We start from the raw sequence: 14,257 nt of genomic DNA, 5'->3' as shown, positions 1-14,257 counted from the left end.
CATAATGCCTTTTTTTTTATGTTTTTGTTTCATTTGGTCAGTTTGAGATCATACATCATCCTCAATGTGGGATCCAAGCATCGTGAAATCAAATATCAGTAACTTACATCCCCACGCCCATACATCCCCTCGCTTGTCGAGTGCGTGACAGCCCCAACCGGTCGGGGCCAGTTGGACGATCCCTACGCCATCTAGTCGCTGTACCCTCTTAGGCACGCTCTCGTAGTATTTTTTTGAAGTTCGACCATATCCTAATCGGCAATCACTGTTGTTTCCTGTCATCGGTCCAGGCAATGAAAAATTAGTTTGCAATTTTTTTTTTCTCGGTCACCTGCAATTTTTGTTACAGTCTATCGGAACCGCTCGTACCCCATGTATACACCTCGACGCGATCCATAGCCTGATAGATCCGCTTCCACCCTCCGAGCTGCCTAAGCGCTTTGCTGGGTCGGTATTGAAATTCTTTGAAAAACTTGCGCTGCCACAGATAGTCCGATTGGCACAGATGATGCATTCCCTTGGACACACGAACTAGGCTGGCCAGATCGGAGAGCGGAAGCGTTGCAAGGATCTCTCCCACAAGGATCTCAAGGGGCAATTGCATAAGGTTGATCCTTGTGCTCCCAACGCTGTCTGCGCCCGTTGGAGCTGAGTTGGACGTGACTGCTGGAGTATCGGGCCCTGGAGGATCCGCTCCTGGCGACAATGTCGATGATACCAGGCGCGACACGAATGAAGGCGTCCTTCTGCAGAGCATCGAGGCAGTGTAATAGTGGTTGTCATGGATCGTCATGATAAGCTAAGTGGAAGTGACGAACAGATTGTTTAGTATGTGAGGAAGAAAGAAAGCGAAGAAGACGAAAAAAGAAAAAGAAGGGTTTCAGTAGAAAGAAATGGTCGTGTCTGCGGTCACGCACGGCCCCCATCCACCGTCTTTTCATTCGGTCCTTCTCCACAATCATGACATAGCGCGAGTCGCGGCTGCTCAGCTCAATCCAAAATGCCGCCTTTTATTCATATGCCTGGCTCCCAGTCAGGACTCTCGGCATATGCATGCATGTGCGGATGAGGGAAAATGACATGCGGACGTGAGCTGCTATATCGTGATTTCGTGTCGTTTATTAATATCTCCGTAGGTTGAAGAGTAAAGAAAGTCGTCGCACAACCAATTGACATAACGGGAAGCACATTTGAGAATGATCCCTTTTTTGATGGACTACAGTAGTATGGTACAAAATTGAAGGAAATAACAGACTGGTAATATCAATAATTAACTTGGGATTGTAAAATGGCGCCTACTCCTTGTCAGAATGCTGCTCTTGCTCCTGCTGCTCTTGTTGTTGTTGCTCCTGCTGTTGCTTCTCAAGTTTCGCAGCCGTAGCACGGCGCTTCTTTGAAAAGTAATCCACGCTGCGACCATCGCGCTGAATGTGGAGCGCTGACATAACTGCCTCTGATGGTGTCATACCTCCCGGCCCAGATGTCCGTCTCTTGCTCTCTCCCTTCTCATCATCAATGGACCGTTTCTGCCCATCGCTCGAGTCATCCTCGCCAGAGTCACGCCGTCCCTCGCTTCCTGATGCTGCCACAGCCGCCTCCATCGCCTCAGACCTAGCCTTGACACTCTGCCGTTTGTTCTGAAACCAGATCTGGACCGTACGTGGACACATCCGACACTGCTTCGACAGACGCAGTCGCTCCTCTGTCGACGGGAAGTATGACCGCTCAAAGGCCGCATTCAGTACCGAGAGTTGGCTGGCATTGGCTCTCTTGCGCTTCGCCTTGACCGCATAGAACTCATCGTCCATCACAATGATATCCTCATCGTGACCAGGGTTCTTGATACGCTTGGGCTTCTTTGACTTTGACTTTTGCTCAGCCGTGTCGAAAGGATGCACCGATTGGCTAGCAGACATTGACGACTTGGAGCGCTTGGACGACCGATGACCACTGCTCCTTTCATCCCCATGCTCATAATCGTGACCGGCTGAGGGATCCGAGGAATGATAGCCACCCGAAGAATATACGCCAGACTGCTCATGATGTGCATGGTCCGAGTAGTAGTCCGAGTGCTGGTATGGCAACTGCGCCTGAGGCTTCGGTGGCACACTATGTGCGTAATTCTGGTACCAGGTTGGTGGCTTGATATCGTACGTCGGCGACTGAGGGCGAGAGTACGGTCGTGAGGGTGCGTATGACGAAGCGGATGTGGAGGAAGTCGCGGGACGATTTGGCTGGGACTGTGCTGACTTCCATCCGCGATTATCATAGTCATATCTGGGGCGGTCCATATCTGACGATGAGGATGGATGATGGTGACTTGATGGTGCAGAGTAACCGTATGCTTGTGCACCGTATGCAGCAGCCATGCTTGAACTAGATCCATAATTACGTGAATAACTGCTCGAGTCCTGTCCCACTGAGCGCCTTCTAGCCTCTCCCTCGGGGTCGTCCGGAATATGGTGCAGGGGTTTTGAGTACTGACTGGACCCATATGATGCTGAGGGTGCAGGTGGGGGCAGGCGCTGTGGAATATCTGCAGCGTCAATTCCATATATCCGACGGGGCTTGGGCTCCACGGGCGCACTGGAATAGCTGGAGGGATATGACAGATGTGAGGATGATGAGGACGAGGAGGACTTCGAGATCGAAGAGGACGAAGGGTAGGGCGGCGGGAGGAGACCAGAACTGGTGAAGGTGTAGGGCCTGGTCTCATTGGGCGCATCAACTGGGACGACGCGGTTAGAGCGGGGCATGGGTGTCCAGTTGTCGTCCACGGTCGAATCCCTGCCATAAACCCTTGGAGGTTTGCTCTCGGCAGCAGAGAGTAGTGCCTGTGTAGAGATGATAGAACAGAACAAGAAAAGAACCAATGAGAAGACATGTCAATTTCAATTAAATTCTCTCGCGTGCACGCGTGCCTTGAAGATATAAAATGAATAAAACCCAAAAGAAAGAAGACACTGCGCGTGTGTTTGTGTTGATGCATGGTATGGTTTTTGTTTTTTTGTGGGGATGGGTGCATAGGTGCATGGTGACGAGAGGGCGCGGCTGTGTGTAACAACACTTGCGAGAGATGGAAGGAGGGCGAGAAGGCGAGAGCGAACCAGACCATAGATGGTCCGGAAGTGAGCGGGGAGAGCAGCCGAGTGCAAAAAAGAGGAGCAAGCCAGAGCAAGGTAGTGTAGCATGATTTTGTAATTGGATAAGCAGTATCGCTCAAGTTGCAATACACAAACAAAAAAACTTACAGAGGGCGGAGGAAGCATAGGGCCACGGCTCTGTCTTCGGAGTTGGTCGCCCGGACTGGCCTCTGCAGTCTGTGCATGGCCATACTCATGCACGTTACGTCCTGAGGTCGTACCAGACGGGGCCGATGATCGGGCGTTTGTTGGGGTGGCGCCAGAATAAGAGGAGTAAGACACGGCCAAAGATGTGGACGAAGAGGGCGGTGCGTGATAGTACAGCGGCGCAGATGTCTCTATCGCAGCCGCAGCCGACGTTGAGACCATCGAGGGGCCGTCCGATGGATGGGACTTGTGCAGCACAGCGTTGCTTAGTGGTGGCGAGTCCAGGTAGGGCCCGTAGTTCTGCTGGTGCAGCGCGTAATCGCTCTTAGAACGGTCCATTCTTGGTTGATGGTCCTGCTCGTATGAATGGTTACTGTCGTAGTCTTGGTAGCGGTCAGTGTTCCAAGAGGCAGACCGCTGCTGCGAACCTAGATGGGCGGGCCGGGGGACGGCCGTGTAGGAGGCATTGGATGAAGAGGAAGCTGACGCGTACGGAGCGGATGATACAGAGGTGGCCGCGGAGAACGAAGCAGGGCGGGTACTACCATTATGGTGATATTGATCCGCATGTGAGGCCCTATAGGACGAAGGGGCTGTATCGATCGCTCTCTGAGCAAACGCTGGCTCTCGATTGTTTCTGTTCTGCGGTGAATATTCGCCGCTTGGAGAGGGAGATGAATAGCCGCTATTGGGGTAGCCATTGCTCCTACTGCCATTGGTGCCTGAGCCGTTGTTGCTGCTGCTGTTTTTGAAAGAAAGATGCCTTTCACGGTAATCGTCTGCCTCCTCTGTGATAGCACGGAGCTGCGTCTGCTGTGAATAATGCTGCTGCTGCTGGGATATACGGTCCTGTCGATGATGTTTAATGGACGCGTCGGCATTACGTCCATCTTCGCAAAGAAGGTTGGCGATATGGATACGCGAGTGGTGCTTGCCATCGATAGTAATAGATGACACGTTACCGTTGCGGTCATAGTCGTGATCGTGGGGCCGATAGGGGTACTGACGGTCATAGGAGTCCTCACGCTCTAGATTGGAATCGTGACCATGGCCATAGAACTTTGTGTGCTTGATGGGGGATATGGCCTGATCGAGGGTTGAGGAAGTGTGGGTGAGACCATTGGCTTTCATGGTGTTGTAAGGGAGGTCAGGGGGTGAGGGGATAGAGGAACCCTTGTGGAGTTTCGAGAGCGGGTGAGAAGCGACGGGTAGGGGAAAGGCCGAGGAGACGGTTGCGGAAGGGGAGTTAATGACACGGCCCGAGACAGGATCCATGCATGGGAACCGGGGTGAGGAAGCCGAGGACGAAGACGAGGCTGGAGAGGAGGGGCCAGGGGAGAGATTCCGAGAGGAGACACAGGAAGAGGAGGAAGGAGTGGAAAAGGTATTCTGGGAGTGAGAGTGAGAGTGAGAGTGAAGATGGGGTCTTCCAAAGGGCGCAAAGAGGTGTGAGTTTGAGGGCAGAGACGAAGATACGAGTGTGGGGGAAGATGCTGGCAGGGCAACCATTGAAAGACGGCGGCGATATATAAAAAAAAAAAGGAACGGGCGGGAAGGAGAGGAAAGAAGAGTGAGTGAACGAAAATAAATAAGTAAATAAGTAAATAAATAAATAAGGAGGAGGAGAGAAGAGGATTATGAAGACATTCAATTATGAGTGTATGAACGACAGGGGGAGAGAGAGAAATGAAAAGAGAGAGAGGGCGGGTGAAAGAGAGTGAGAAAAGAGATTGAGGAAAGAGAGTGGGAGTAAAAGAAAAAAGAGAGCAAGAGAGAACGAGAGGGTGCGGCAGAGGGGAGATGGAGGAGTGTCCGAGGATAGAGTTGGAGCGAGCTGGAGCAGGTCGAGCAGAAAAGTGTGGGTGGGGGAGTGAAGTGCTATGCGGCGGAATGGAAAGAGGGAAAGAGAGAGAAAGAGAAAGAGAAAAAAAAGAGATGTGAGTATGAGAGAGATATCTGAGCAATAAAAAAGGAAAGTCAAATAAAATAGCCAGAAAAGAAACAAATGAAAGAGAAGAGGCGAAAAAAAAAATACGCACTCGACTGAGAGACTGGAAGAAGAGCGCATGCACACGCACTCCACTTGGCTTCACTGCAACCCAACCCATTCACACACTACGGTACACTTGCGGTACACTGCATCGCATACAGATACAAAACACAACAAGCATGACAACAGGCACCTTTGCAGCAAATGAACACCATCGGGAGAGTGCATAGTGAGAGCATGTTGGTTCACAAGATATAGACTACTGTATCAATATTGTACTAAAGATCATGCCAATCATGTTCCTTGTCGGGTTACAAACCGCAGAAGAACTGGCTGGGGCTTATTGCAGTCAAGGGGGAGGGATCCTTTCCTTGTGCACACCCGTACACTCCCCCTTCTTCCCTTCCTGTCCAACCATGGTCGAATGAATCGGCAATGGGTCACTCGCCTTTTCCCTTTTAATATATGCGTTCGTATACATGTGTGTTTATGGATAAAAAATAAAACAAACAAATACAGTAGAAAAAAGAGCACAACCTGTCATTTTTCGATTGCTGCTTTAGCATCGGCGTTGACTGTCGCGACTTGTAAGTCGTAAGGCTCCAGGGTCAGGAGGAAACTATTTAGGATAACTGAGCGATGATAGTGGTGCTAGAAAAAATAAAGGATAGGGTGAGGCGGCATGCGTAGAAAATGGACGTGGATTGGGCGTGTGCGTGATGTGATGGCATGCAGGTCCATTGAAAGAAGGGCCCAAAAAACCCCCCGATAACCTAGGCATTGAACACCCTGTGATAACCAGAGCCTGTCAAAAAATATATTATCATCATTTGTATTCTCAAGAACACTGCACAATACAAAGCCGAGGTGTACTTCAAAAAGATGACGGTAAAAAGTCCCTGGCGAAGGATAGAAACGATGCTGTCATCTACCCTTTTTCCTTCCGCAACTTACTCCAACTTACTCCTTCTAGACCACATCACGCATCCACATTTCTCAATGTCCGCGACCAAGTAAGTATCCGATTGATTTTTTTTGTTCTCATGTGCCATGCATGGTACAGAGTTGCGTATGAATAGCCTACTGTACATTTACTTATTTCTAGGGCAAACTTAACGCAACCAAAAAAAAAATCCATGGGCTAGATCAGCCATTGATTGCTAAGCAACGCTCTCGTATCCGATGCTATAGCACATTTTGTACTCTCGTTCTCTGCAAAAAGAAGTTCCGTACGGACGGCCGATGAAAACGAGATCATATCAGATATTAAAATGAAGAGGGAATAGGCAGCAAAAATATTGACATCAACAGGGAGATCTATAAGCATGAGCGTAAACAGCAGCATGAGCAAACGACGTGTTTGAAGAGTTGCAAGCGATTAATAAATTCTCCCGCAGATGTCGGTAGTCCGTCTATCTCTAACTAAAGCATGGGACAAGATCTCCTTCTCGTCGTCTCTCTTATTCACAAGGCATGTACCGAGATCAGGCGGAATTTTGAGCAATCTGGAACATCGAGTCGATACAACGAAGATTATAGGAGAGGCGATGAAACGAGTGGCGTAAAAGAAAAAAAAAAAACGTTGATCACCGAACGTGAGAGTAATAAAATGACCTGTGAGCAAATAAGGAGTGAGGTTCACGAAACATCACCAGCGCGGCTATGGGGCTTTTCAAGTGCTGTCTTTGCCGGCATGAAAGGAGGCGAGATTTGCTCAAGCTTGGGTATACTTTACCTTGTATAGGAAAGAGTACGAGAGATGAACACAGAGATCAGCTGGTGCCTGTATTTTTGGGTGGACCAAAAAAAACCTTCTTGTTAAAGCGAATGCTGCGAAGGAGGGGATGGTAAAGTGTGCGTGACGGATCAAGATGGGTGGGATGGCTGGGGGGAACGAAGGGCAGGAAAAAGTAAAATGAAGCCAAGAGGAGCTGCAGGTTATGCGTGAAAAAAGGGAGGGAAAACAACAACAAAGGACACTGCGGGTGGGGAAGCAAGCATGCATGTCTCTTTCTTTCTTCTCTGCTCTATTCATCTCGTCAGTCGTTTCATCTGTACCCTCCCAAAACTATCGACAGCAATAATAAGCTCCAGCAAAGAAAATATGTACAGGATGGCTCATAAGCCCGCACTAGACTAGACCTATATCGGCACTTGTTCGTATATACGCCGCAAAATCGCCGTAATAGATTGTACAAATGAAAAGAGGAGAAGCATTGACGAGTGAGCAGAACGGCCGCGATTGCGTGTGGCAGGTTTCGTGGTGTCACCAACGTAACACTACCGCAAAATGAACAAATGAACAAATGAACAAATGAACAAAATGAGGTTAGCAATCTACGAGGACGCTCACGGGCTGAAAAAAAAAGACTAGGCCATTGTATGCGAGGGAACAAATGACGACCAAGCATTGGCAGGACAGAAGATTCAGGGGAGACAGCATCGGAATCGGAAAGAAACGCGCAGAGCAGTTCGCGTCCCACTGCAGAAGTTTGTCTGACAAAAGGGCTTAATCTTAAGCGTTGTGTGGGGCAAACGGAGACACTGGGCTTTGCATGCATGCAAATTGTGAGCGGCCCTTCACTGAAAACAACAGCAGCAGGACAGGAATGGCATCATCAGGCAGAGCACGATCCCCATAGAACCAACTCCGCCTTTGTATGTTAAAAAAATGACCAAAATGATCTGCTCAGCGTCGTCTGCTTTGTAACCGAAGGGATTCCGAATGTGCGTTCTTAGGACCCGAGCGCCATCAACAATATCCTCCCTTAAATACCTTGCGCCAAAGAAAAAGCAATACTGAATGGTCCGTGCCGTGAAGACAGCTGTGTTTGCGGATTCCAAGGATAAAATACTGTCATACGTATCTAAACGTGGCCCGTCATTCCCTGATACTTATCCACCTATAACCTCCGCGTCTTGTAGATGATCTCGGTGCATTGTTCCAAGCGGTGTGTTATGGAAAATTGAGGCCTACCCACCTCTATTGCCCATTATGTTTTCTTTGTTTCTGTACGCTCGTTCAGCCCTGCTCGTATAAATGTTTACATAGTCCGTCTCAAGATGTCTCTGACGGATGCAACTGCGACGCGTCAGGTAAGGGATACGAACGACTCCTATCCTTATCCGCGTCATGTTCAAAAATCATTAGGTATGTGGATGAGAGTTACGGTATCTGCCTTCCATTAACCCCTTGCTTGATAATATGGCGGTCGGCGGTCGAGCGTGGCATGGTAATCTAAAGGGGGCTTTATGTAATGCGATTTGCTTTCAATAAATGGTTCTTAACAAAGACATGTTCGTTGAAAAAGTCCGCTCAATATTCTATTATGCCTTTTTTTTTTTTTTTTGGCAAATAATAAAGTTTCTTTGTAAGAGCTAAGCAAAGGAGATGTACAGTACCGATGAGCATAAGCTGCATGATCTTGTTTGCCTTGGGGTGGTAGCAAGAGCTCCAGGAACACAGTTCTCCCGCTCTTTTTGCAGCTCTTGGATGCGACATGTACATGTATATGCTTCAATGTACGAAGATATCCTTCAGGTGGCAGGTTAGTATTGCGACCATAGACGATCGAACATGTAGACACCGACTCGTGGCATGGTGATAGTCGCCGCACTGCAGAGTACCGTCATTTTGCACATCCTCCGTGGCGTCTCAAGGATATTGTCTAGCGCTTAAATCAGTCGCCTGACTGAACTAAGAGCTTGGGCTAACGCAGTAAGTTTTTCTACCTCCTGCTTGGCCTTTTCGAGCCTGCAGTCGCTGCAGGTTTGCTGCGCGCCAGTAAGATTTCGCCAACAGAATACACGTGATGCAGTCTCCATGGTACCATGGCGCCTGGACACTTTCCTTGATACACCGTATCCCTCAAATTGGCCTCGCAACCTATCACTCTCAGGATGGCCGAACTCCCTGGGACCGCATTGTCAAGGCGGGTGTCACAGGATGGCAGGAGAGCATATTCGAACCAGGACAACCTTGCCTCGGACTACACCAGCACACTGATTGCATCGTCGACGCATTCGGAAGTCGAGGATGAGCACTACTCGGACGATGCCTCCATCCCGACTTTTGATGTCTCAGCCTTGTCAGCGGAGAAGAATTGTAATCAACTGAGCCCTGATATTGGGAACATTAGCGAATCCATAGCGCGATCTTCACTTCAGCCATACGATGGCCTGCGTCAGAGTACTCAACTCAGCAACCAAGCTCGAGCCACACAGCGCGAGAATGAACATCGACGTCAATTGTCTCGCACTACCACCAATTCACAGGACAAGCATATCGCCAATCCAGCTGCCGTCAACGGAGGTATTCGGCCCTGGGTTTTACTCCTCATCTTCTCCCTTGTCCAGATGCTCCTTTCTTCCACTTTACCCTCCAATGGCGTCAATGCGTCTTCATCCAGTCAAGCAGCAGATCCCGTGGTGGGTAACGGAGGCAGCGGCAACAGTGCTAGTGGAGGAAACACTGGAGCATTTAATCAGCAGTACTTTCGCCAGCTCCCACCGATCACGGATCCTTCTACAGCAGCAGGCGCGATCGTGACTCAGAGGATGACGGAATCTCGGCGACTATTGTTGCGGAACGAGGCCAAGGAGATGTTTATGCATGGATACCACGGTTATTTGAACCATGCCTTCCCGAAGGACGAACTCAACCCTGTGGCCTGTACGGGGCGTGGGTCCGATCGAGAAAATCCCAATAACATCAATGTCAATGACGTGTTGGGCGACTACTCCTTGACGCTGATCGACGCCCTTGATACTTTGGCGGCTATGCGAGAGCCGGAGCTGTTTCGACAAGCAATCCATTTGATCAAGAGACATGTTCATGATTTCGACATCAACAGTCGAGTTCAGGTGTTTGAAGTCAACATTCGGGTCCTTGGTGCATTGCTCTCTGGACATTTATATGCCTCGGATCCGATTTTTAAAAGTGTGGTCAAGGGGTACAATGGAGAGCTACTGACGATGGCAGAAGACCTGGGCAAGAGGCTGATGAAGGCCTTTGAGAACACACCAACAGGTATTCCTTGGCCACGAGTGAATCTCAGAAAGGGGGTGTCGCTGGAGGAGTCAGTCGAGACATGTGTTGCAGGCGCAGGCAGTCTGTTGCTGGAATTTGGAGTGTTGAGTCGACTTACAGGTGACAAGAGCTATGAGGTAGGAAAATTAACTATATTTACTCTGTGTTCATGGATGTGGTTGTTAGACTCGGTCGAGCCTTGCCTTGAAATCTGAATTCCATTTACGCATTTACGAGTACTTTAGGAAGCAGCCAAGAGAGCACTGTATGAACTGTGGAGTAGAAGGTCAAAGATTGGGCTCATGGGCAACACAGTAGATATCACCTCAGGACAATGGATGTCTGCGATGACAGGGATCGGTGCTGGCACGGATTCCTTTTATGAGTACCTCTTGAAGTCGTACGTGCTATTTGGGGATGAAGAGTACCTGGACATGTACGAGACTGCACAGGATGCGATCCGGCGGAACCTCCTCCACGACTCCAAATACTTTTACAAGCATGTTCACTTGGAAGACGGGAGCCTCATGGCATACTGGGTCGACAGCTTGTCAGCATTTATGCCAGGTGTACAGGTGAGCAACAGGCATACGCAGATATATTATTTTGAGGGAGTATCCAGCTAACGCGTGTATCGATTGTCACTTGAACCGCAGGTGCTTGGAGGAGATTTGGAGAGTGCCATCAAGAACCATCTGTACTATTACAACATCTGGCGGAAATATCAAGCCATACCGGAGAGGTTCGACTTTGTACAACAAACAGCAGTTATTTCGAACTACCCGCTGCGCCCAGAGTTCATCGAATCCAATTACTTTCTCTACAGAGTAAGTGTGCTTATCTTTTTTTTTTTTTTTTTTTTTTTTTTTTTAACCCCCCTCCATCTCCCCCTGTTTCCGATTGTTAACGGTTGGCTGCAGACAACAGCATCCTATCATTTTATTCATTCTTTTCTTTCGATTCTTTGCCTTCGTTTATGCTAGGCTACAAAAGATCCGTTTTATCTGGAAGTCGGCGAAATGATTCTGCGGGACCTTCAGACGTACACCAAAACCAAATGCGGCTGGGCCTCTCTTCGGAGCGTCATCGACAAGAAACTCGAGGACCGCATGGAAAGCTTTGCGCTGTCAGAGACAATCAAATATCTCTACCTTCTCTTTGACGAGGAGAATCTACTGCATCAGGAACTCAAGGATTCGAACTTTGTGTTCACAACTGAGGGCCACGTCTTGCGCTTGTCCTCCAAGTATTTGGGCGCGAACTACCGCCTTGAGCGGAACATCACTGCGGATAGCAGCTCGGCTGGACCCACTGACCCACGGCATCAATACCCTCGTCAGCATTACAACAAGCAGTTCTTGGCAACAGCAGTACACAACGGCCAGCATGGGGAGGGTGTTAAGTTTGGGCCCATGTGCATGGCCTACCGAGCTCCGGAAACATTCCTCAAAAGTATACCCTACAGACCGGACGCGGATTTTGCGAGGCAGATGGTGGGTGTGCGAGAAGACTATAGGGATCTATTGCAGGTCGATCCCAAAGGATTCTGCGAAAAGCCGACGCTGGAAGTTGAGCGCGTCGTCGTGGAATTCTTCGGGCCATCAAAGAAGACAATCTTCGAGGACGATGACCAACCCGAAGACGGCGTCGGAAACGAGAAGTCGAGGAAGCAGAATAACACAGAGCGATCCAAGGAGTTGATGGTGATTCCTATCAAGAAGGGTGTGTTTGTCAACCGGATAGTGGGCGTCAAAATGCAGATCCAGTACGACATCTCTCAAAATGGATATCGTGCTGTCAAAGGTGCGGTTAAAGATGAGGTCTAGATACGTTTTAGTCCACATCTTTCCAATATGAGAGGGTCCTATTAACATTTACGCTCTATCCGCTTCATCAAAAATTAGTGGCGGACTATCCTTTGAGCTCAAACTGCAATGTCTACATCGAGCAATCGTCGATGCAGCCCCTCTGGGATTCATACCAGAGATCGCAGGACGCCTACCTTCGGGTTTTCATGACTAGTGCTTCGCCGTCTGCCAATGTAGTTCACAAGGACCTGTCGACCGTACCCGCCGATTTCGGGTTCTGGCGGCCGAGGGTCCTCGACTACACTCAAAACTCGACTCCCAACACGCACGAGTCAACGATGGCGGATCACCTCGAGCAAACAATTCTAGAGCAGTTTCAGCAGCAGCCCATGATAGCGCCAACGTCAAGCAAGCGCATCGCCACGAAGAATTTAGTCCGCATTCATGAGAATGAAAAAGGCTGCCGTCCGTATACGACTCTACAGGCGGAACGCATCCGGGATAAGATGCTGATCGTTGATCGTGGCGGATGTCTGTTTATCTTGAAGGCGTATTACGCTCAGGCTGCAGGAGCCCACAGTATCGTGATTATCAACACAGAGGAGAATGTGTTTGCTATGACAGGCCCAAATGCCTCTGCAGCTGCCAATGGACCGACCAATACTGGTGACAGCAATACCGCTGACGCGCTAGGGGAGAGTATCAAAGATGACGAGATTGACATTCACGCAGTGATGATCAATCGTTCAGAGGGAGAGCAGTTGTTGGACTGGATCCGAGAGTACGAGACATCATCCGCATTCGCCTCGGCTACGGATGGCGAGAATAGGCCGCGGTTGGAGGCAGGATTTGTGCAGCGTAGGGTCACTAAAGAGCAAAAGGAGAATGCCCGGCTATCGTACAACAATCTGCCGATCATCAACGTCTTCTCGATCAATGTCCCCATTGCGACCTTTGGTTAAAAATAAAATGGCCATAGGAGCCATGTTGGTATTTAAATATATATGTACAATATTTAATTTCAAGCAGTGTCAAAGGAAAGGGAGAGAGCAAGAGGCTGAGGAAGGTGCAGATGTACAATGTGGAAGCCATGGTGAGAGAAGGAGGTTTTCGACGAAATTGAGAAGCTTGAAATGCAGGTAAGTTTGGTAGTCCAGCGCAATGCGACGGGTGTTATCTTGTAGGCTATCCCTGAGACTCCTGGCGAGGCTGAAAAGCATTCACAAATATTTCGAGAAGAGACCGGCTGCCAAAGGCAGGTCATAGAGCCCTCTACGCATATGCGACTTGCGAGCAGCCTCGTTATCCTCGACGGTGCTCTTCCTGATATCACTGACTAGGATATAGAATGCGTCTTTGTCCTCAGTCTTAATATCCGTAAGCGCAACAACCGGTGCCGCCTTCTTGTTCACCAGCGTACCCAGACGAAGCTTATTATCGACAATGGTGTACGGGACACCCTTTTTGCGACAGAAGCCAGGCAACCACATGACAATCTCTGAGGGCTCAATATCGGACGCGATAATCACTAACTTGGCCTTCTTGGCGTCGATGAGTGCCGCAACGTGGTTGATTCCGTGCTTTAGGACCTGGATCTTCTCGCACTCGACAGCCTCGCCATTCTTCTCCCGCTCAGCCTTATCCTTCATGCGCTCCTTGTTCTGTTTGCGAGTCTCAGGACGATACTTGTTCAGAAACTTCATGAGCCGTATAGCCACCTTCCTGTTCAAGGGCCGGGGTCTATTGCTGTAGTCGAGGTACTTTAAGCGCGGATCTGCCTTCGCCTTTTCACGCTTGAACCGAACATACTCTGGCCATCTGTCGAGGCCAGATTGCTCTGAACCTTCCGATTTGGATGTTTTGTCTTTGCCTTTGCCCTTGCCCTTGCCCTTGCTCTTGCTCTTGCCATTGTCATTGCCATTATCATTGTCATTGCTTTTGCTATTGTTTTTGTCCTTATCCTTGCCCTTGTCTTTATCCTTGATCGATGTCTCCTTGGGGGCTGCTGTGGTAATATTGTAATGACCGCTATGGAAATATGGCGGGAGAGCAAGAGCAGCCGCTAAGGCGTCGATTCGCTTCCTGGTAGCGGGCTGTATCGATAACAGATGCAAAAAGCAATACAAAAGGTGGTTAAGGC

At 49.3% G+C, this 14,257-nt stretch overlaps 4 protein-coding genes across 4 annotated transcripts; 1 reads left to right on the top strand and 3 right to left on the bottom strand.

The window, feature by feature from the left end:
• Positions 1–343: 343 nt before the first annotated feature.
• BC939DRAFT_508774 (uncharacterized protein) lies at positions 344–793 on the bottom strand (the record flags this gene model as incomplete). The annotated part of the gene is made up of 1 exon (XM_051561040.1): positions 344–793. One exon carries the CDS (start codon positions 791–793, stop codon positions 344–346), a length of 450 nt encoding a protein of 149 aa, XP_051406034.1.
• An 808-nt stretch (positions 794–1,601) lies between these two features.
• BC939DRAFT_375590 (Homeodomain-like protein) lies at positions 1,602–1,787 on the bottom strand (the record flags this gene model as incomplete). Its single annotated transcript, XM_051551685.1, has 1 exon — positions 1,602–1,787. A coding segment is annotated over one exon (186 nt), but the record flags the coding sequence as incomplete, so codon positions are not given.
• A 7,849-nt stretch (positions 1,788–9,636) lies between these two features.
• BC939DRAFT_404483 (glycoside hydrolase) lies at positions 9,637–11,550 on the top strand (the record flags this gene model as incomplete). Its single annotated transcript, XM_051552797.1, has 4 exons — positions 9,637–10,446; positions 10,555–10,884; positions 10,966–11,136; positions 11,293–11,550. Coding segments are annotated over 4 exons (1,569 nt in total), but the record flags the coding sequence as incomplete, so codon positions are not given.
• A 1,558-nt stretch (positions 11,551–13,108) lies between these two features.
• BC939DRAFT_470869 (50S ribosomal protein L30e-like protein) lies at positions 13,109–14,001 on the bottom strand. Its single transcript, XM_051558173.1, has one exon. It carries the CDS (start codon positions 13,818–13,820, stop codon positions 13,338–13,340), a length of 483 nt encoding a protein of 160 aa, XP_051406031.1. The 5' UTR covers positions 13,821–14,001; the 3' UTR covers positions 13,109–13,337.
• Positions 14,002–14,257: the final 256 nt, after the last annotated feature.

The sequence above is a fragment of the Gamsiella multidivaricata genome (assembly GCF_025024155.1).
Source record: "Gamsiella multidivaricata strain RSA 2152 chromosome Unknown BC939scaffold_152, whole genome shotgun sequence".
NCBI classification, from domain to species: Eukaryota; Fungi; Mortierellomycota; class Mortierellomycetes; order Mortierellales; family Mortierellaceae; genus Gamsiella; species Gamsiella multidivaricata.
This window is presented reverse-complemented; position numbering and strand designations above follow the sequence as displayed.

Coding starts and splice junctions, on each gene's coding strand:
- BC939DRAFT_470869 (XM_051558173.1), bottom strand. CDS start 13,820: ATGAAGTTTCTGAACAAGTATCGTCCTGAGACTCGCAAACAGAACAAG.